The following is a 23,512-nucleotide window of genomic DNA, read 5'->3' on the forward strand; positions in this document are numbered from 1 at the left end:
TAGTTCCTGACTTATCTCCCTCCAGAGACCTCTGCGCTCTCTGTAGTTCCTCCGCCACGCCCTCCCTCACTCCCTGCTGCTTCCCTGCCTTCATTTAACAAGACCTGACAGAGGCCCCGCTGGCTCACTTCACTCGCATCTCAAGTGCTTACAGATCAGTCGGGGAGGATTTCCAGGTTGCTTTCTTTCAAACCTCTGCAGACACTGGCACAGTCAATTAAAGGAGATACAGGCAGATTTGACAAAAGTGGAAGTGAAAACTAATTTCTACTAGTAAAACCTGGGTTGAATGATGGTGTTTTTGCCAATTTGTCTTTTGTGGAAGTCCACCCTTAAAGTGATCAAGCAGAGGAATATCATGCATGATGCAGAAACAGGGTGCTGGAGTGGGGAGACGGGTCCTGTGTCAGCGTGGGAACATGCTGAGAGGGCGAGCAGACCGTTGTCCATTGCAGGTTTAGCAGAAGCATCAGGTAGCCCCTTCCCCTGGGAGATCCAAAATGAAACAATCCGGTTTCAGAGCTGTGAAGTAAAGGTTTAAAACTGACCCCCAGAAAGTTGGAAATTATTGTTTTTATTTTAAGGAGAGAAGATCAGTGAGAATGTATCATCTCTCCTTTGTTGCCAATAAACCATTACCTGACTGAGGTGAGATGTGTGCGAACAAAAGTTTCTCAGCAACTGCCACCCAGGGGTGAAACCAGAGACCAGGACTCAGAAGCGACCCGCTTACCTACCCCTGTGGCAAACCCCAGCACACCACCCCCTCCACCCCTCTCCTCAATCAACCCTCGCTGCCCTAATCCAGTGTTTACATAAAACGCTGGGCAGTAATGATAGCCATGAGACCATGGACCACCCGACGTCCCTGCACACCCTCCTCTACCCCCAACCGCCCCCACCGCCTTCCACCGCTAACCCAAAGCTGTTTTCACAGCAGCCAAATACCTTAAATACATAATTAGTGGGGTCATTTGTGCAATGGGGGCCCCGGCGAGGGCATGAGCGTGTCCGTGTGAGTTTGTGGGGGGCAGAGGGAGGATGAGGAGTGCAGCGGGGGCAGGATATGAAGACGCGAGAGAGAGAGAGGCCGGACAAAGACGTGCATTCATGGCTGTGGCCCCAGACAAACTTGGCTGTCGCCATCTTCAAAGGCGTCTTCTGCCTTTCCTCAAAACCCAGAGGCCACAGGTTGGGGCAGAGCGGAGAAACATAACAGGGCGACATGGAGGGAAAGAGGAAAGGGAGAGGGAAGAGAGGGGTGTAAGTAATGAAGCAAAGGTTACAAGATCTATAATCTGGGAAGGAAGTAGTCAAGGCGGCTTCTGAGGGGTTTGAGGCTGTAAACTAACAGCTTCTGTCAATTAGATCAGGTTTCCCATCCAAGACGGGGGGAAAAAAAGGTTCGTATTTGATATCGGATGAGTAGAAGTTATTTACAGTAAACACAGAAACGGAGGGAGATGATTAAAGCATAGCAACGCTTCCGCCACTTTGCGCCGCCAGAAACATCCCCCATGTGACCCCTGAACCCTGAACTCTGACCCCGTGCATTGTGGGTAGTCAAATCACAGTTTGCCCTCCGCAAGAGCCCAAAATTCCAGTGGTCCATGTTTCACACTGGGAGACCTCCTTTGTATTGTTCAACTGCACACACACACACACACACACACACACACACACACACACACACACACAGAGCCCCCATTCAGAAGCCCTCTTCACACCTTGTCTGCCCCCTCGTCCCCCTCTGGCATTGTTTATGAAAGCATGTCCACTTAGTGCTGCCCCCGTCTGCCCCCTCTCACTGTGGTGCCGATTACCCACATCCTGAGTCCACTTCGTTTCCCTCTTTTCTTCATTTTCATCCCTCTCAATTCATCACCCTTCCACTCTCACTTCTCAGCATATTCTCCTCTCCTCTCCCCTGCGCTCCATCCTCCTCCCTCTTTCCCCACCCTGACATATTGCTCTCTATTTCCTGAATAAACTGCACAAGCTGTACTGACCCCTCAATCCACACATCACCCCCCCCCCCCCTCTGTTCTTATGAATGAAGCTGTGAATGTCAGATAAAAACAATAAAATCAATCAAGCCTCTGCTCTTCCTTTTATCTTCACTTTATTCACGTTAACCCCTGTCCCACTGGCTCACGGAGCCGCTGTCTTCTCTGATCCTTTCTCTCTTTCATGTTTTGCCTTCCTTGAGAGGAGGGAGACTTTCATGTCCCTTAGCCCTGGGATTAGGGTGAGCTGCTCAGGGAAAAGTAATAAAGCCCCCAGCACCTACCGTCTGCTGCTGGTGGATTCTGGAGTAAAGCCCAGCTCCTGCTCAGCCTTCAAGCCTGGAAAAGCTCACATTTCCTGTGTACACCACCCTCGCATCCAGCTTCTGTCCTGCCTGATGCGGCGGCACCGACACATGTGGACTCTTGTAAACTCGCACAAATATCTTACACTTTTTTTGCATTTTATATAGTTATGTGGATCAAATCATGAATAAATAAAACTAGAAAGTTTGCCACTAATAAGGGAACAGGTCAGGTTTTTCCGGCTATGCTGCTCAATTTCTTATATATAAAATACCATCCTTGAGACACAACGCAAACAAATTATGGCACCCAACATTCAGTGAACAACGTCATAAGCAGAAATATATTTATTGTTGAAAACATAAATATATAAATTATGATTATTGCTGTCTTTATCCAATGGAAGCCCCAAAAGAAAAGTAATTAAGGCTGAGTGATAGCGTAATGGCATTTTCTTTTAATCAAATAGCTTCTCGCCATGGTCCCTGGTTTACGGAGAACACTATCTTACATTGGTGCGACTGTGAACAGTGATGAAACATCAGACCCATAAATATAGCACCAGTCAATGTCGGTTTTGCTAATTCACAGGTGGGCTGTGAACGACTCTCTTGCCTTTGACTTCCTCGTTTGAACACGGGGCGGAAGACAACCATCGGTTGTGTTTTGACAGTGTTTGCCTGGTTACACATTCATCGTCACCGTTACAGGAAGCCACTAAGGAAGTAATTGTTTGTTCCCTCAGGGCACTTGTTCACGACAGCACCGCGCCGCTGTTAGGCCACCTCAGAGCACTCATCGACATCTGTCCTCATGGTATGCGACTGCATAAGGTGCGAGTACCTTCGCGAGGGTGGAGTGTTCAGCGATTTGATCTCCTGTCAACAGAGGAGTAAAGCCTAACCAAACAAGCAGCCCGTTCATGCGCTTGTCGGTTTGCTATGCTCGCTCATTCACTCTTTAAGGTGGACTTTGCTCACCTCAGGCACAACATACGTGCTTGTGGAGCAGAGTGGGCGTCCATCCTCCTTATCAATGTTAATATATGGGTGAAAAATAGCCTCATTAGAAACGCCGGGCTTATTCAGGCTTATACATGCACACTGGATTTGCTCTAACAAGTTTTGTGTGATTGGCATGTAACACACTTCAATGTGCCAAGTGTTTTTGTGAAATGCCACTTGTTACATAAAGGACTGGGCTTATCTTGGCTGTAGAATAAGCTACAGTATGGCCACTCACTATGAAGTTGCCATTTTTTGAGCCACTCTATCCCCCCTTTTCACAGCTCTGACGCAACGAGCACTGGCAGACTTTTTCTCCCTCATGTCGTCCATCTCCTGCCCATGTTTTTTTTTTTTTTTTTGCATATTTTCCAATGGATTAAATACAGGCATTCAACCACAACAAAATAAACAACCATAATTCCTGCTCGGATATAAGTAAGCTTAATATATTTCATAACAAAAATAAAGCATCTTCCTGTACTGACTCTCACTTCTCCTCCTTGCACACATATATCCAAACCATATACAAGACTTGACATCATTCAGATATACTGTAATATGATAAGAAACATGGATGAAAACAATAACATCAACTAAAAAAAAGAAAAGAAAAAAAAAGGACATTGAGATTGTGATACCGATGGTCACAAAGAACCAGACCACACAGAACTCTTGCATGTCTACAAAATCGTTTAAAAACATCTTTTTCGTTCTTTCTTTTGTACTGGAAGAGACAGAAAGCAAACGTCCACACATATAAATAGTTTGTAAGTAGCGGCACGTCTTCCTTTTTCAAATTGAACTGTACATAGCAAGTGGGCAAAGTCACAGACCACCAGGGGTCTCAAAATGTTTGATAGTCCATCGAGTTCTTTGAGAAAAAACACCTCCATTTGTCTCTTTCTCCGGTTCCATTGTTATTCCTAAATATCGCTCTCTCTTTCGTCCTGTGTGAGCAAGAGTCATTTAAATGACGCGGGGCACTTTTGTGTTGCCCAGCTGGAGGTCACCCGCCACTGCAGATTCCCACCAAAGCTCGATCCAACTGTGTCATGGCCACTTCGGTTGTGTCTTGTCCAAACAAAGTCTCAAAAATGTTCAACACAAATCCCTTTCATCATCTCCCTTCTGCCTCTTTCTGCCCTGCACGAGCTACGGCATCTTTCTCTTCTCTTCCCGATCAGCGACAGGGTTCAGATGTCTGGGAAGGTGGCGTACCACAGTCACTGGTTACTGTTTTTTTATTTTAAAAAAAAGCACCTTTGGCATCTTGTTTATTTTTGTCTGTTGTCTATTTTCAGTCAGTGTTTTTAACAGAAAAGTTTGTCTTTTTCAAAACGACGGTTGCGTGGCAGCGGGGGAAGAGGACAGAGCAGGTCTCCCATTGGTGGCATCCTCTATTCAGGTCCCTCCCACGCTGAAGTCCCTTGTTCTGATTGGTCTCACCTCACATCCACTGGAAGAGAGGGAGAAAGCCGAGTTAGTATCGACGTGTCACAAACGCAACACGTGGGTTTCATCAAGGCAAAAAAAAAAAAAAAAGATTTTCGTGATCATTTTGTGCCCAACTGCATAATTTTTTTCCCATGCATTTCAAAACAAGCAAACACAACACACACAAGACCCACAATGGTCTGAATCACATTTCTCCAGATTTCACAGACAGTGGTCAGACCAGACATAATTATGTCCAGTGTGTGTGTGTGTGTGTGTGTGATTTTGTGTGCTGGGAATGAAAACTTGTCCTTTTTTTAGTTTGTTTTGTTTTTGTGACAGACAGCAGTGAAACAAACGGTGACATATGGTGGGTGTTACTGTGTAACAAAAGCAAGCACGTCACTGTGACACAAAGCGGACGTATGCGGTGGGCATGCCCGGCAGGCCACAAAATCAGCATGCAGCATTCGGCAGAGAGCACGGCACTCCTTTTGCTCTCCATCTTCTCGCACTGATTGGCTGTGATGTGATTGGTGACGGGTGATTGGCAGGCCCCCTTGTGCCCTGATTGGGCCATTGCAGTGCCAAAAGGTGAGAGGACGCCCGCGGTGCTAAAGTCCTACCTGTTCCCTTCACAGCTCTCCGGTGGACTTTGGGAAATGACTGCAACTTTATTATGTTGCCAATAAATCCTTGCTGGGCCTTAGCTTTTTAGGTTTCCTTTTTTTACCTTTAGCCCTACGGTGGCCTGAAAACACAAAGTCGGGGAGGGTGGATAGGAATGAGGGTTAAAAGCAAGAAGCAGGGTTTATGGTACAGAGAGAGGCACAACAGCCCTGGGACAGAAGCAGAGAGTGCAACGGTATGACACACTATAAATACTGCAGATGCCTTATCAGCACACATCAGCTCTTATCTGCTCCGAGGGAGAGAAAGGCTTCAGTTCAGATCAAGGCGCTGGCGGATTTACCTGCTGTCATGCCAGGCAGCCTTTGGACACCCTCCCTTAACACACAGACGTGCATACACTTTCATACACACACACACACACACGCACGCACACTCTTGTCGAACAAGGCACAAACACTCAAGCTTTACAGTTTTGCGAGAGCATAGCCATCTCACAGGTGTGTCTGTCTGTTTGGGAGCACTCATAGAAAAAGGTCATCCAGTGCAAAGCCAAAGAGCCAGACAGAGAGAGAGAGAGACAGAAACAGAGAGAGAGAGAGACAATCAGACAGACATGAGGAGCGAGGAACATGATGATGCATGATGACGAAGGGATGAGGGCGAGACTCCACCATCAAACCTCAGTGTGATTTTCTTCTGCAAAAAGGCAACGCTGGGACACTATGTGTGATTATGTTAATAGGTAATATCTTGTTTAATAACTCCGAGGGGTCAAATTTACCTGTTTCTGCATCTGAGTGCTCCACCACATGATGCTGTGACGCGCACACACACTCCAGGTGGTCTTCTAACCGCACAAAGACCTCTTTCAGCTTGGGTCTCCTCCTCACGTACTCCACCTTTGCTACCTGAAGAGAGTGGGAGAAGCAGAGAACAGATTAGCCACAGAACCGGCTCCAGCATCGTCGTTACTCGTGTGTCGTCGATGAATGCACACACTCTTTGCCCATCCGCTGACATCGAGAGGCGTAGCGCTGTGACTGATGACTCTTTCATAAACCGATTCATAAAAAAAAAAAAAAGTCAGCCGTCGCTTCGCCTCGCCGTGTTTGAAGTGTGACGGCAGAATTCCTCGGAGGCTGATGCATTGGGTTCCGCCTGCTGTGTGTTCTATGGGCTGTTGATCAGGTGTGTAAATACCGAATGGAGTATATGACCCTGTCCAAGCAAGCGCAAACAATGGGAGAGGAGAGACGGAGGGTAGGGGGGAGTGGTATACGCCCGAAGGCCCAGGGAAGGTTTACCCTGGCAGGAGAAGAGAGGCTGGGAGATCCCACCCCCCCTGCTCTAGGCCTGGAGCATCCACATCCAGACAGACACACACCTAAACTCCCTCACCTTGTTCTGACATGTAGGCGTGTTTCAAACCGCATCAATACTTCTTCGTGGATTTAGGGGAAAGTGTTGCTTAACATGTGCATGCAAGAAACACGGCTCACATGGTCTAATCCAAGCAGTGGTACACGAGAATGCAGCCCTACCTAACTAACAAACACAAAATAGGAATTCCTATCCTTCGGTCCGGCTAACACCCTTTCTGTTTAATGCAACAAGGCTGACCTCCACTTCCCACCCGACAGCTCGTAATGAAAACGACCGATCCTCCGAGGGTTATGAATAGCCCCATGTTGATTAAAGCTTAGATGAAAGCTGAATAGAGAAGGTTGCGTGGAGGTTATGATGATCTTGTTGTGTAACTCAGGGGAGGTGGCTACATGCTTCTCCCCTCTCTGATGTGAGTGCCAAGGGCAGGTAACCTTCCCATCCACCGCTGAGGGCCCGGGGGCCACGTGGAAACAATATCCCCTGCTTCACCCATCTTCCTGGTCGCTGCACGAGAGAGGATATTGGCCGACAATCTCCCAGCGCTCTCTGGTGTTATGAACAACACGGTTTTGCAGTCAACATGAGGCTCACACATGCACGGACGGAGGGCCAAAACTGATGAGAGGCTTTCTTCCTCTATCCTGTCATGGCGCGCTGCCAAACCTCGGCTCTCAGTGGTGAATTAGTCATGCAGACAAACGAACATACCAATCCCTGTCTGATAAAACAAAGTATGATGTTGACGTTCACACAGCTTGAGCTGTCTCATGTCAGTGCCGTATAACAATGGCTGGGGGGTCATCTGGGGAGGCTAAAGCTGGAATCGGGGACCGGCGGTTTCTGCAGCCACACCTTTGTAACAGTTTCTTTCCATGGAGAGACGAGAACGAAGAAGAGGGAGTGAAAAGAGGGTAAGCAAGCAGAGGAGGTATGCAGTGAGCAAACAGAGGACAATGGTGTCTGGGTTGCTGTTATCGGGCCCTGACGGAGAGAGAGAGAGAGGGAGAGAGAGAGAGAGAGAGAGAGGATGAAAGGGCCAAAGCAGGGAAGAACTAGGGGCATGAAGGTGGACCATCATCCTCATTAGGAAATGCTGGTGTGTGTGTGTGTGTGTGTGTGTGTGTGTGTGTGTGTGTGTGTGTGTGTGTGTGTGTGTGTGTGTGTGTGTGTGTGTGTGTGCAAACAGAGGGTGTTATTTAAGGAAGGGGGAGGAGGGACTGACCGTGATCATGAGCTTTAGATGACATTCATGTGTTACCTATTAACATTTAGTTTCTGGGTTACACACTGGGGGACTTTATTGCACGAAAGCTGACAAGATTCATAGCGAAACTATCAAAGGTGTGTTGTTATCTACAACAAAGACGGAAAGAATTGCATGGATTTCCTTGAAAACCGCTAATAAAATGTAATCAAACCGTGACTGTGAGGGGAATCAAGCAGCTCTCTCTGTGGACGGCTCGGCTGTCGCTGGTTACGGGGATCTCCGAGCTGAGGGGGTTCAGAAGCAGCCGACGGGAAGCCAAGAGAGTCAGCGATGTCTGACACTTAGCACTGAGGCCGATCCTAATGACAAACACACACAAACCCAAACTCTTCTGGCCCAAACAAACAGCTACTGACAGGCGGATAAAGTGGCGGGCCCCCTTGATGAGAGGCCTCCCTGCCTCTCACACAGCAGGGATAAAAACACTCCCTGCAGGACACGCACAAAAACACACGTGAATGTGTACAACTGTGACTACAACACTCTCTGCCCACTTTGTCAATACAATTCCCTTTCTGTCTTGTTTCCTGTTTCTTGCGTTTGTTTCAGCAATGGCGGTGTGCACTCCTACAATCTTTCCACTCCACATCCATATTCAACTCTCCCATCCTCCATTTTTCTTCCTATCCGGCGCAGAGTCAATGACTTCCCACATAAAACATACATCAGAAAGAGACCCCCGTGCTACGGCGAGGGGGCCCCGCGCTCTTTGTATAAATCAAACCGATCTAAACTCCCTAGAAATCCGGGGCCCTGAGAAAGAGTCCCCCCTTGAGCGGCTGTGGAATGATATCCGATCCAGAGGGTTGGGGTGAGGCAGGGGGCTCTGGGAAGTGCACCCCCCCTTTGGTTTGTCCTCAGTGTCTCCGCGGCCCTCTCTGTGGAGCCGATTGTCCCGGTCGGGCTAATTGGGAATTCCCTGAGCGCAGAGCGCTGATGAGAGCATGATGGAGGGGGAAAGTTTTACTCCGGCTTTCCAAGGAAAACACAACAGGGTTGTGGATGTGCACCGCGGGCCATCGTGAACTGGAACGGCGACGGGATGAAAAAAAAAAGAAAAAAAAGAATGTATGTGTGTGTTTGGAGAATGGAGGAGTGGAAAGAGGCAGAGTGGGGTGGCAATCCATTTATCAGGAGGGAGACTGTAAGAGCTTGTGCCCCGGAAAACAAAGGGCTCTTGTTGAGATGCTACAACTGTGAGCAAGTGGAGGAAAGGTGGGGAAAGTTGTGGGGAGGAGGAATGTCAAGAAATGTTCTTTATCTCTGCCCCGTCTGTCTTCTGAAATCAATCAAAGGGAGGGGGGAAAAAAAAATGGCACCCAGAAAACAAAAAGGGCAAAATGATCCGCAGAGGGAGGGAGGGCAAACCGCAGCCGAGACAACCTGCTGCTGCCCTCTGCTTCAACCCCCCCACAGCACACACACACTCGGGTGGAAGGGGTTATCGCAGGCGCTGCGTGTAGAAGAGAGGAAGCAAGGATTTACCACATCACTCACAGGTCTGCTATGCCGACACACATAATGTATCACCGGCTGTGAATCGATCTGCCCTTGACCGCATCATGTGCTTCCCTTTTCCCCTCAAACTAACCACTGTGCAATATCAAATATCAAAGAATTCAAAGATGTGAAACGTTTCTATTTATCTTCTGTCCCTCCTGTCTGTCTTTATAGAACAATTGCAGAGGAGAAAGACAGGATTTTTAATGAAAGAGAGCAAACACGATAGAGTAAATGGCAAAGACTGTCAGAAGGGGTAAAATTAGAGAGTGGGAGATGGCCCGGTTGCAGGAGTGAGACATAAAGAGTGCGGAGGGAGTGAACAACTATTTCACATAACAGACAATCAGACTCCGAGACTGAGCGGAGAAGAGAGGTGGAGGGGGAGGATGAAGTCAGAGGGGAAGAGCGAAAGGGAGGACAGGAGGGAAGGAGTGAAGGAAAATACAGAAACGAAGCAAAATATGATTAAAATACGGCTGCTACTTCTCCTGCTCAAGCTGATGCATTCCAGCCGGTGCGGCAGTAGCCAAACTCTTCTGGCTTCTGGCTTCGTCAGGACGCTCCCATGGTCTCTGACCCGCCCCGCAACCCCCGCCGCGCACGACCCATACACACATTTTATACTCACACAAACTCCCTCACCCTTCCTCATCTCGTAGGAGAAGCTGAGTGAATCAAAGGGAAAATAATTCACAGCTGCAAGGGACTTCAAACAGGGGGGCCCCTCATTCCCATCTAACCCCCCCGCCTCACGTAATCCACAGGACCCCTCAGACGATCATAAATCATGTTCACTGTATCACCGTCACACTGTCTTTTATTTATGAAACACCCCGTAAGTCAGGGTCCCACACAACCGCAGGGCTACAGCTACTGCTTCCCCCCAACACCAGGATCTGACCCGCTGCCGCTGAGGTAGTCGTGTCGGTGTGTGTGTGTGTGTGTGTGTGTGTGAGGGAGAGATGGGGTCGGGGCCAGGGCCAGTGCAGGGAGATGTGTGGACCCCCACACTCAGCACTGTGGCTATATCCGCCTGGCCTCTGTCAGCCTCCACTTTGATCCAGCAGCCATCAACACTTCATTACTCTGTGGCCCGTCTTCCTCTTGCTGCCGCTTCACACAAATGGCTTTGTCCCTGCGCTGTGGTGGGCGAGTTTACGTAGCATAGCATAAGGCGGGCTCTCTCTCTCTCCCTGACACACACACACACACACACAAACAATCTCCTGCATGGGTTTACACAGATGTGCACTGACGACCCTCTCTGACCTCCGCAAAAAAATACTTGTCCGTACGCTTCAAAGTCCATCAAAAGTTTCCAGCTACTAAACCAAACCAAATGAGAGAAACTGAGCTTCATTGTTGGCAAATTATGGCATGCTGATTAGATTAAGGCACCTCATGGAGGCAATGAAAAGGGTTCGTTTTCATGCTTGGCTTCTATTTCGGTTAATTGTGTTAATTTTGAAAATTAGGGAAATATAAACCGCATTTACAGCACAAATACCAGAATGTAGTCTTTTTTTTTACTGGCTGTATGAGATTTAATAGTATAATTAGAAGTTCATTTTTGGTTTCAGCATATATTTCACTTCCATAATGTCGAGTACACTCTGTTCTGTCCTAGACACAAGAGGAGGACCTCATTTACTGTCGACTGTGTATTCGTGCAGCAGGAAGACACTTTTGGACTCTCACCTTGCTTCCATAACAAACATAATCACAAATGAGGTGATTCCTGTATCTGCTTGTGTGTGTGAATGAGGAAGGGGAATATAATGAACCTGCAGACCAAATATACTGCAGAAGCCTTAAGAGTTAATGAGTGAGCAGATGAGTGACAGCTCCATTCTTTGCCTGTTTCATGGGCTGTTTAATCAGCCCCATAGGAAGAACAAACAGAGACGCATTTAGATTCACACACACAGACTCACACACGCACAAAGACTAATGTGCAAAGGAATGCACATGTACGCTCTTCCCCTCTATCCCACGCAAACACACCTTGTATACTATTCAGTCCTGCCTGTCCAAAATCACCAGTTGTTTTATGAGCAAGTTTGTCTCGCGAGCCTCAGAGCCAAAACCACTGAGAAAACTATCAGAAATACTGGACGCAGCTGCAGCTGTCGGCAGACAGAGAGGAAGATGTGAGGAGGAAGAACAGAAGGAGCACGGGAGAAGGAGGTGCAAAAGAGGCGGCATGGGAGAAGTGAGATGAAAGATGAAGCGTTTTATTTTCATGTCATATCCAGATTGCAACAAATCTGAGAACACCGAAACTCAAAAACCCTGGCAAAATGACCAATGTGTTCTGCCAGCCTCCTGCGATAAAACACCAGAGAAATGAGAAGAAATGCGGAGGAATCACTTCGATGGAAAAATAAAAGGGATGAGCCAAGATGCTGGGATTTGGGGGGGGGGGGGGGGGGGGGGGGGAGTGAAAGTGGTGTCATCGAAAGTGCAAAAGGAGGTGGGATGGAGTGGAGGAGGAGTCAAAGGAATGCTCGGATGATTGAGTCTGAATACATAAAAAAACAAAAAACTCATTAAGAATTCTGTTAGCCTCTCTCCCGTCTGTTTCCTCCTTCCTTACCGACTCTCTTGATGTCTTTCTAGAATACTGAACCTGCTCTGAAGCTCTCGTTCTCATCCGCTGTGTCCTCCCTATGACACGGCATGCTGACAGCAACTCATACAACCCAGCAACATTTTAGAGATACCCTTATGACGGAAAAGGATTAACGGAGGGGAAAGAGAGTGACTTTAGGATCTGCCCCGTCTCCTCCCTCAGGGTATTCCTATTTAAAGTTGCCTTTTTTTTATTACCCCACCAATGAACAGGACGGGCTTGTACAGTACAGGGCCTGCACAGACCCGTTCTCTTCTTCTTTTTCTTTTTTTTTGGGACCATAGCAAGAAAAAGGAAAGAGGGAAAGAAACAGAAGAGGGGGAATAAATAAATAAAGGCGCATGTGGACAAATGCATAGTGGCGTGAGATGGAAAGAAACACAGCGAATGTGTTCTTTTCCCATCTTTGGCCGGCAGAAGGAAAACAAGTCGGGCCCGGGGTAGACGGGCAGCCATTTTTAGCTTTCTAATAAACGGAGGGAGAAAGCACAAACTGAACCCCTGTTCAGACTAACTGCTGAGAGGACAGACAGAAAAAAAAAAAAAAAAAAAAAAACTTGGCATGACACAATGTTTCTCACACACAATGTGGTGAATGTCTCCTGACCGGAGCGAGCCCTGACGGATGACCTTTCCAGGGATACGACGCCTCTCAGCCCCCCTCGCCCGCGGCTGGAACCACATGGAAAAAAGGGCCTCCGCGAATCGTTGCCCACCGCGCCTGAACATCCCTCCTCCGGTCTGCGTGCTCATTTTGTCCTCGGTGTCACGAGGGGGACACGGGCAAAGTTTAATTCCAGGAATAGCTGAATTTAAAGCCTCCTGGTTTTCTGCCCGCCGTCATCAGTGTCCCTCCATCAGTCCTCGTCACTGTTTTCACAGCTCCTTCTGTCTGGCACACGGGAGACAGACACACAGGGTTGTGCTGTATATCAGAGCTCTTACCGCACCGTGAGTCAGCATCTCTGACCATAAACCCTGTGCCCTGGATATGGTGCCCTCTGCCCGACAATGGTTGTCCTGTCAGTGCAGCCTTACTGTCCACTCTACGATAAAAAGAGGGGAATGTCCTCCCACACTGAAATCCTGACCCGTGCCAGAGTGTCAGGAGGAAGCTAGCAGGCAGAGTTGGCATTTTGTTTTATTACTCTGCGGGTCTATTGAGGTGGCATCTATAAAAACCCATGATCTCCCAGCGTGCCTATGGCTGGGCAAGATCCCCATGATTAAAGAGGACACAGTCAGAGTGTTACTGGCCATCCTGTTTATGCCCCCGCTTGTCTCTTATTCTTACAGAACAGAGCACATAGCTCCCATACCTCCATGCACCGACTAACAGTCTGTAGTGTAAATACAGCAGAAATACGACTCGGCTCCAGCCACAGTGTCTCCTCTGAGCCTGAACAGAAGGACGTGTTTTCATGCTACCGATGCCAAAGAGCCGCTACAAACAGTGCAACCCCCTTCAATCCCTCACTCTCTCCCTCTCTTTGTCAGCCCGTCTCCTCCGGGCTCCCTGCTTCCAGAAAAGACAAAGGGCCAAACAAACAGTGAGTGGAAGAATGGCCGTGCCGCAGCCAATGACACTCAGACGTTCTCAAGGTACAGGAAGATGTTTCTCCCAGTCTCTCCCTCCCTCTCTGTCTGTCTGTGTGTCTTATATCTGGCAGGAACATCCCTTTCTGGTCGACCCATCAACAGATGTCCTGGCTGAAGGTGCCAACAAACCCTTCCTCCCTGTCCTTTCTCGCCCCTTCTCTTCCTCCCTCGAGCTGCCCTGGCACAGCGGCCCCTGGCCTCTTGCCAAACATGGGATAGAGTGATGAGGAGAGAGGGTGGTGATCGGCTGTAATGGAAGGAGAGAAGGGGGGGGGGAGCGGAGGTAGGTTGGCCACTATTTGGATATCGGCCAGGATGGCTCAGAGGAGATCTCAGTAGATGGAAATGAAGAGCAGCAGTGGAGCAAAGAGGGTGGAATAGGAGCATGAAGGAAGCTTGCCTCCCGTATTATTTACTTACCTGGTGAGAGGGGAAAGTGGTGGAGATTTGTGGGTGTGTTTCTGACGGTGATGTTGTGTGTTTAGCCTAACTAACGATTCGGAGCGATCGCAAGGACGTGTGACGGCAAGTCAACAGGCTTGCACACAGCTCTTACCTTAACGGTGCGGTGGTGCTTGCGGGAAGGGTGACAGCGCATGTTGCTCGTGTTGCAGCAGCCCGTGCAGCGCTTCACCTCCACACAGGGCGGCCATATCAGGAAGTTGGCCGACGTGGGATCCACCTGGCTCCTGGGGATCTCGTAGATCACCGTCCGCGTCTTACACACCGCCGGGACCGCCTCCTCTGCTGGAAGAAAAAGACAGAAGGAGAAGGAGGAGTCAGACGCGCTCGGTCCGCTTGGAGTGCTCAGGGACGCATTTTCCGAACGCATTTTGCGCTCGCTGATGTATCGTTGATTGATGTTGTAATCCGTCCCGGCTGCTTCATGCATTCCATTACTGCTCATTATCTGATGACTCACTTGATGGTGGGAAATGTTCGCCTTACCTCGGATCACACCCAACCTCCTTTTCAGGCTGTTAAGGAGACAAGCTATCCAAAAAGCTGATCTCATATCAGTTAAGGAGCTTTGGGATCAAGTCGGTGAGACAGAAAGAGACTGCTCCTTTGTTTAGAGCCCTCACTGGGGTTAATGCAGCGTGACTAGGCCAGAAAACCTTTATGTCCGCCGGTGGGAAATCTAATAATGGCCTTTGACCCTCTTGGTCATAGTGAAAAGAGGAAAGCAGTAAGCATTCATTTCAGATTTAATGCTCTGACAGGCACTAAAAACTAAAGATGTGACAGAGAGCGTACAGTAAGATAGCATTTGGTCGTAAAAATGATATGTGCGTGTACGGGCTTTTGTGGGCGGCTGCCAAAACGGTATAACGTGTCACACACTTGCGGCGCGGGGGCCACATACATGAAATACGGCGAGCCACGTTAATCCTGCGTCGCCTTAAATGCTGCACCGCTGGGAGGGATGTGAAGATCACGCAGCCAGTTTTAACACACTACGTGGTGTTCTCCGCGCCTCCATTGCATATCGTACCGCGTGGCGTTTTATGAAGAAATCTCACTGAGAGCCCAGACGAGTCGCAACTTGAGCCCTGAATGCCTGGAATTTTCACGCTCGAGGATATATTTCTCTCCTGACGCGTGTGTCTTAGATCTGCGAGCCTCTGGCCAATTAAAAGGCGTCATGTCAGACGTCCTCGTCAACCTCACTCGCCCGTCTCCCTTCTCATGATTCCTTGATTGCCATAAATGCCGGGTAGACGTCTTCATTAGGATTCCTTTCATCCGCAGAGAGGCTATATAAAAGCCACAAACTGTTAGCTTTGTCTGAAATTAGTGTAAAGTGATCAGTTTCATCTCCTGGGAACTCACATGTCAGAGGGGGATATTTAAGATTATGACACGGTGATAAGTTGTGCCAAGTTGTGATGTACAGTATATAGTGCCAAATGCAATCATGATGCAACCTCTGAGCTGCACAGTGAAGCTCACATTAATCATTCAGTCTTACCGATGCTCCTCTTGCGGCGGCTGTGGAGCTGGTTGCTCTTCAGGTCATTGTAGTAACCGTGATGGCGGGAGTAGTTCTTATGGTGGTTGTGGTGCTTGTGGTGCTTGGGCTCCTCGATAACATTGTTTCCCGCACCTCGTCAAAAAAGAAGGCACCCACATTAATGATGTCACAAGGTGAGGAAGAAAACACAAATAAACCAAGGGTGACTCTGTTTATCGCGGCCGCAGCTTTAACAGTGTTGTTGACTGTGGCGTTTGGCTTTGCTAGGCCTCGCCAGATGGTTGGATGTGATCCGCTATTGATGTTTCATACAACCCTTCCGCATCTACCACTGTGTTGGTTAGCCCCACGACCATAATGAGATGGTGACTTCTTACTGACTGTATGTAACACATGCTTTGATTCCCCAAAGGGCTTAGGGTTCCCTTCAATGAGCTGGCTGGCTAGCTGGCTGGCTGGCACGCCAACTGCTGATGATGTCACAAATTGAGGTAAACAGTCCAGAGTACACATGGTACAGGCAGGAGGCACGTATCGCACAGGCCTCCTGTGTGATTGCACGATTTGTGTGTCACTCGTTTCGCAGAACTTTTTCCCCAGAAGGTATCTAGCTGCTGAGTCAGCACGCTCCTTTAAAAACAAGCCGCTTTCACAGACACGTAGCGGTCTAAAGTGGTCATTTGACAGGTGGTGCTCAGCCGCCATTATCCCTGCACCTAATTAGTGGTTTCGCGTCTCTCATTTACCTGAAAATGTTTGCTTTTTTAATCATCCAGCGGCTCGGAAAAGTACATGTTTTTGTTATGCTGCATTGGTAGCTCCTTAAAGGCTCCCTAAACTTCAGTCTAATATAGCCAGCTCAGCTTATTCACAGTCACGGTCATCTGATAAAGCGTGCTTGTTTTGGTCCCCACCCAGAATATGAGGTGGATTACAGAAGAGTGCCAGAGCAGCTGTAAAGTGATAAAAGCTTATTCGCAGGATACGGCCCTTTCCCGAAGAGCAGAGTCTGAGAGTGTTTGCTCACTGGGTGGGTCTACCTGTCTGTAGGTACACAGGTACCCGACACAATCCAACACCTATACACTTCAATACAGACACACTCAACTACACAAACGCCTCTCATTATCCCCGGTCACATGTTAAAACCCAATGTACACCGGCACAACAAAGCCATAGCCGCAGGCAAACACATTGCACTCATCCAGCTCCTTTGTGCTCCGACCGGAGTCATCTGAAGGGATTTCCTCGACCAGTACACAATTCACCTCTCTGGATTGGTGGTTTATTTACTTTTGGATGCCTCCTTTTTTTTTTTTTTCTCCAGGTCTGCCCCTCGGCGAGAGTGGAGCGACTTTTTTCCCTCAGCCTGTCGTGCCGTCAGTCAGACAGCAAGTGACCCAGAACCAAAGGTCCACAGAAAGGAAGTGTTGACTGCAGCTGAGGCCCGGCGTTAAGCGAGGGGGCTGAGCTATCAGTCTGCAGTGTAGAGACACACGTGAACACGCCGCCTCACACGGACTCCATACATGTGCGAACACACACCTACACCGTCTGCACTGCAGGTGGACTCATTGTGACAGCTGTCTGATCCCCCCCCTCTCCCCGACAACCTTTTAACACCGCGGGTCACCGACAGAACCCCCACTGTGCCTCCTCTCTCTCCACCGCACCAATCCCTCTCTTCATCTTCCCCTGTAAGGAGAGGACGGGGGTGAGGGGAGGGAGGGGCGACCAGTGACCACCCGGAGACAGTTTGTGTTAGAGCCGACAAGAGAAAGGGAGGGAAAGCATAAAGAAGTCCTTTATAGACTGCAGAGTCCTTTTTTTTTCTCGGCACAATAAAAGGACCTTTCTGTGGGTGTTTTCTTTTGCGCCGAAAAGAATGAACGTGGGGAAAGAAGGCAATCAAGAGTGATCAGGCAGGTAGACGCAGGAGAAAAGAGAGATGGTGGTGTGATGGTTCCAGGTGACTAAGAAGCAATAACACCCCTCGAGCGTTCGTCAAACAGTGACTAGAGAAGAGCAGGACAGGAGACAGGCCCCCGCCATGAATCAGGCTTTCATGAGTCGCAAATTACTCCCTCCATTAGCTGAGGGCCTGGACTCCCTCCCTTAACTCCTCCTCCGCTCTTTCTGTCTTCCTCTGCTTGTACAACATGTTGTTGACTTCTTGTAAGAAGTGCCTCCATAATTCTCTCTCTCTATATCTGTCTCACCTCCTTGTCTCTTCATTGTCAGCAGTTACATGGCTGAGTTGACGAGGTATTGATTAAGGTCCCCTGGGCCAAAGGTGTGAAAGCATGTGGGAAGCACAATACATTTGTTTTTAAGGCCCTGTAGGTTCATGGGAAATCCTGCCAACTTTACCACAGGTAAACACGCCGCCAGCTTGTCAGAAACAAAGCAGATTGCACAACAACCTGCGGCCTTTCTCACTGAAGTGTAGCAGGAACACAACCTCCAGAATGCTCCTGCTCCCTCCTCCTCCTCCTCCCCTTCCCCATGCCAAGAGTCAGGTTCCCTTTTCTGTCAAAGTCCTTCACTGAGAGAGATAAGAAAAGGCAGGCCGGGGGCCCGCCAGAGAAGGGAGACGGGGATAGAGAGGGCGAAAAAGCGAGGAGAGGAGCACCTCGGGGGCCAGACAGCCATCTTCAGACTGCAGCGGGGTCATCTCATCTGTCAGTCAAAGCCGAAGACACCAACGCGTGCACTCTCCAGAGCAGCACTTAAACACACAACCGCGAGAGAAGCCCTGCAGGCCTTCCCAGGGATCCTGATATGTCCTTGCAGGCTGAATTATAAAGTAATCATTGCAGTGACAGAGAGCTAGGATAATGACTTAAACAAAAAATAATCGAGGACTTCCTGGGCGTGACCTTCAGAAACCAAACGTCAGTCTGAGTTGGATTTTCCAGGTGCCAATGTTCAAAGGTCTAGACCAACACCTCATATAAGCCTTTCCTCTCTCCTTCCCTGGTTGACATGCTATGCCATGTACAGTTCAGCTTATACTGGTAGCTTTACTGTCCTGGCCATCTGCAACAAAAGCTCTGAAAATACCCCTCTGGCTGGCGTCAAAGGTCTTTTAATGGGCTCGCCTGGGCCGCCGAGCTGGCCGTCGGACAGATTTATGTCCTCGTAATAATAATCAGCCTACTACTGTTACCCTGCAAAGCATTCCTCTGTTTGAAGAAAGACATGTTAATTCAATTATAAACACCTCTTCTCATGCTAGAGGCACTCTGGGGATCTATTCCGGGCTCAACGTGAAGTGGGGGTGATCGCTGCTGTGGGCTCCGGGGTCGCTTTGATTGTGAATTAATAAATAAAACACACTAATGACGTGGGGCTATTACTAGTCCTAATTGATACGTCCATCAGAGAAGCAATCGTGTGGTTATCCAATAGAATTCTTGAATGAAAGACTAGTGTTGCCTTGCTGAATATAGGTTTTGAGGCTACTAATGAGCTATGACCAATGACGTAGCTGACATCATTTGGGACTGTTAAAGCAAATTTAGTAATTACCTATTTCCATCAACTAAATCTTTAGGGGAGAGCCCTGAATTTGATATATGGCCGGAGCCTGTGTAAATAGAGGCTCGTGTGAAGGCAAACAGCTTGTTCCAGCGCACCCTTTGTAACTCAATCTAAGACCGAGACAGACCGGTCCCCCCCAACCACGGAAGAAGCAGCACCTCCAAGAACCTGAAGCTGAAGAAACCCGCCTGACCCGTCTCTGTTTACAGGGCAACAAATTGTGCCGGTCTGGTTGCTACAAGGGCCAGTTTATTGCAGCAGCTGAAAGAATATGCACAAAAAAACTGCCAGTGAAAGTCCATCTTGGTCACATGAGTACAGTAGACGCACCTATCGCAGTCACTGCTTTATCACACACTCCATGGCTGCACTTGGCAGCTCCCCTGGGTGCACTGAGCCCTCCTGTACAGTGCTGTAGTCATGGGGCGTGCCTTCTGAGCTTGCCTCCATGGGTCATAACTTCACTGATTCCCTGCCAAATCTAATAAGCAAAAGGTGCCAAAACAACAGGTAACCCCGTTTGTTATAGCAAATCCGCTAAACCTGCAGGATTGTTCGAGTCTCGACGTCTTATTGAATCAAATGTCACTCAAACAGCAGCTTCTGCCAAAGTCACGCTGACAGCATCGGTGGTTTCTGTGATCAATTATTACACCAAATACGCTTTTCCAACCAGAAAAGGTCATACTTATTGCAGTTTTATAGCCTTCCCTATGATTATTTTCGATATGACCTTTTATATGCATTTATGTAACGGTGGTTTGGCTTGATCCTTAATCCAGCAAAAGTTGCCTCACAACACAAACATATATATGGAAAGTCCCCATGCTTACTACCAAGAAGGCTATCTATAAAAGTGATACCACAATAGAGCATAATTATACAGCTAATCGAGGCATGCTGCTTGTGTAATCGTTTTAGTGCCGCTATTTACTATCTGTAGTCACGTCAACAACAGCAGGGTCACGTGTGTGAACGACATGTCATCAGGTTTAAAAATATCTGTTTGATGAAAGTATCAAGAGGCAGAATTTACCTACGGAGTCAATGTCCAGTAGCCGCTGGAGGTCGCTGATGCTATGGATTTCACTGTGGGACAGTCTGTCTATCAGCTCCTGGGGAAACTCCACTTCCTTTAGGGGGCGGGGGTGAGGAGGGGAGGGGGGGGGGTGGAAGAAAAATAAACAAGAGATGAAGGTTATGTGTCGAGTCAGTGAAAAAAAAACGTCGGTGTAATTGTTTGTCTGTGTACGTAAAAACGTGCTGGATTCAAACAACCGCTAAAACAAGTTTGCGTCTACGTGCCAACGACGACGGGCAGGTTTACCCCGCGGCCATACATTCCCCTCACGCATGGAAAGAAGGTGGCGCCGAACCCCCTTGAGAAATTATGCAATTTAGGAACACTATGCTCTGCAAGGGAGTAACGCTACATGAATATAGGGGTTATATACGATTTTCTTATTATTATGATCTACTGGTTAGTTCGGCACTCAGATGAGACTAAAATAACCATGTAAAATATGTATAGTAAAATATTTAAATTCCCTGTGTCATGCAGAATGATTGTTGGAAACCTGTTGTAAAAACTGAAAATGTGCTAATATAACTACTGCTTTGAGTATTAATTGGATTCTGAATGAACTGAGCCCCAAACCACTTCAATCAAACTATTGCAGTATTCCTGCTCCTCTGCGGACAGGGGAAGCAGCATTAAACTGCCCGTTTCCTAAAGGGATTTTGAACTGTACCGCGGACCGGGGCGACGTCCGCCCGTGTGAAACGGCAGCTCGCCACACTTTGCACTTGTTGCGGTCCCGCAAAACGGCTCGGCCTTTACAGGAACACCGGCTATTTATAAACGCCCGGAGCGGTTCCCATGAACAGCGCTTAGCCCAACCAAAACGTTTGCCCAGTTGGCTCCGGCGACAACACCGATTTGGCACAAACGCCAAAAATAACTGCGTCCGAGCGCAGACGCGATGTTGCTCAAAAGCGCGCAGTCACTGACCCTCACGGTAACCGAAACCGATGCGCCGTTTGTTCACTCTCCAAAATGTGAATCCACACTGTTCTTATAATAGCGTCATATCAGTTGTAGTATCTTATATAAAAGGAGCAGTTTGGGTCGGTTAATTCTAAATACTTAAATGATGCCCATAATCTTATCCTGTGACCTAATTTGCAGAATTTAAATGAAAACTTTACTGCGTTACTGCTCGTTTCATTTCGCTGGGCATCAAGTGTGTGTGTTGGAGAAACGCGCGCTCTGTGGGAACCTCACAGGAATACAAAAAAAGAAGAGCCCACACCGCTGAGTGCGGCGTGGGACCAGAGGGGCTCAGTCTCTCTGACCGAGTCCTGGTAACTTTACCTCAGAGGTGGCCAGCAGCAGGTACGTCGTCCACAGCAGGAAGTAACAGAGTGCGGCTCTCATCTCCCTTTAATTTAGATTTAACCCCCAGCAAGAAAAATGGGCTATTCTGTAGGAGCCGCAGAATCGCTCCTGGACCCGCAGGATCCACAACCATCCCCTCTGGGGAGAGAAACCGGGGGTGTCAGAGCTGCTCGGCGGGCTCACTCAAGACTCCGTGCTTGCACTTGCTTTTTTGCAACCGCGGAGGAAAAAAAGAAAGAAAAAAAAAGAGCTGAAGTGGGCTGGAAGTTGCCTCTTGTTATTCACATTGGACTGCGTCCTCTTGAACCAGATCTGGTGCGCTCGCTCGACATATAGCTCCTCAGGCGTAAGTGGGACAATCCCAAGAGACAAGTCTGGAGCGCATTGCACTTGTCCTTCACCCTCTAATGAACGGGCTGCGACGTTTCAGCCCAGTCCACTGGAATCTCAAACAAGCAGCGCAGCTGTTGTAATTAAACAGAATTAAGACGCACGCCTTCTTTTTCTATGATGGCATTTAATAGTCCTAGAGGCAGATAATCCAAACGCGAGCAGATCCTCTCGGGAAACCAGGGGGAACAGTCGTCCGTGCGGTGCTATTCGGAGTCTGTCTTGCGGCGGTCTGCACAGGTCCTTGACTGTGTAAGACTCTGAAGTGAATGGAGTCAGAGCGCCTCTGAGCCGCTGGATATAGAGAGCCAGCAGCTCCGTGCCCGTTGCGCCTCCCCTCGCGTCTCGTTGATCGTGCATCTATTCAGCGAGGGGAGCTGGTTGGCTGTTGGATGACTTAAGACTCAAGAGCATGTCCCCATCCCCCCTCAGCCCCAGTGTGTGTGTGTGTGTGTGTGTGTGTGCCATTCAGCACAGAGCCCATTCACAGATTCAGGCTGTAATTGATATTGCACTGATTGGAAAGTGACCAATGATTACGGGAAAACTGAGACAAAAAAAAAAAGGATGAAGATGCTGATGATTCCATTCTTATTGTTTAGAATTTGCTTTACACAAATTAGTGTAATTCAATTAATGAAATCACTTTTATATCACTTGATTTTAAGGTTGAATCAAATTAAGGTAAAGTAAACAAAAAATGTAAACGTCTGAGGTCACTGGTGACTCGTGCTGTCTCATGAATAGAACATAAGTTCTCTATGTGCCTTGGAGTTTAGGGCCGAATAACCCATGTGTGTATCACGTCTGGACGTTATTAGCACAAAGAAATATGCAGACCTGTCTGTAAACGTGATGATGACAGAGATGACGACCATTTAACGCCCCCAGTGTGGGACACAGGAAGCGACTAGTTAACAGCAGGTTAACAACAGACCGGTCTTAACTTGCTGCGAGGAAGCTGGAGGCCGTGCTGCGCTGGGAGGTCGGCGAGGAGAGCCCGAGGGGCCCGATAAACGAGACATACCAACAGGAGCAGAGACAGAGGCGGCGTGCACGCACGTTATTAGCCAGAGGTGACAATCAGCGGGGAGCCATAGGTCAGCCAACCAGGTGGTCTGCCCTCCACCTTGTCCATTCAACTCCAGCGCATAACACAAGGCCCGCCTGAGGGCGTTGTGGCTGGAAACACTGCATGGAGAAAGCACTCCAGCAGCTGGTGCAGTAATTAATGTAACTATTTTAATAGGCCTGTGAAGTTCATTTTAGGATGGTACCAGCGCTGTAAAATGCATGCAATATTTTTATAATACATGTCCCTCTGCTAAAGCCATTTATGTGACAAGCTGTGTTCCTATTGAAGCCTCTTTTTTTCTTTTTTCTTTTACAATAATAGTTCATCCCTCAGCTAACTGTGTGTCACGCTGGCTGGT

The 23,512-nt window shown here is 48.4% G+C and overlaps 1 protein-coding gene across 3 annotated transcripts; it reads right to left on the reverse strand.

The window, feature by feature from the left end:
* Positions 1-2,644: 2,644 nt before the first annotated feature.
* On the reverse strand, positions 2,645-22,348 carry pdgfab (platelet-derived growth factor alpha polypeptide b). Of its 3 annotated transcripts, none has more exons than XR_014599025.1 (7): positions 21,666-22,348; positions 20,328-20,424; positions 15,746-15,880; positions 14,330-14,517; positions 6,168-6,294; positions 5,380-5,504; positions 2,645-4,775 (listed from the first exon to the last, which is right to left on the reverse strand). XR_014599025.1 is itself a non-coding variant. In XM_084036972.1 (6 exons), exons 1-6 carry the CDS (start codon positions 21,726-21,728, stop codon positions 4,762-4,764), a joined length of 627 nt encoding a protein of 208 aa, XP_083893098.1. In that variant the 5' UTR covers positions 21,729-22,340; the 3' UTR covers positions 2,645-4,761. The 3 variants fall into 3 exon arrangements, 1 of the variants encoding a protein (XP_083893098.1); XR_014599026.1 differs by having other exon boundaries at positions 14,330-14,520; positions 21,666-22,344; XM_084036972.1 differs by lacking the exon at positions 5,380-5,504 and having other exon boundaries at positions 14,330-14,520; positions 21,666-22,340.
* Positions 22,349-23,512: the final 1,164 nt, after the last annotated feature.

Source organism: Eutrigla gurnardus (genome assembly GCF_963514095.1).
Source record: "Eutrigla gurnardus genome assembly, chromosome: 20".
NCBI classification, from domain to species: Eukaryota; Metazoa; Chordata; class Actinopteri; order Perciformes; family Triglidae; genus Eutrigla; species Eutrigla gurnardus.

Bases quoted from the DNA above. Each gene is read 5' to 3' on its own strand.
- pdgfab (XM_084036972.1), bottom strand. From the start codon at position 21,728: ATGAGAGCCGCACTCTGTTACTTCCTGCTGTGGACGACGTACCTGCTG. The intron at 15,881-20,327 runs GTAAATTCTGCC...TTTTTTGACGAG, and splicing joins ACTGGACATTGACTCCGTAG to GTGCGGGAAACAATGTTATC. The intron at 6,295-14,329 runs GTAAGAGCTGTG...CACTCTCTTCAG, and splicing joins AGCACCACCGCACCGTTAAG to GTAGCAAAGGTGGAGTACGT.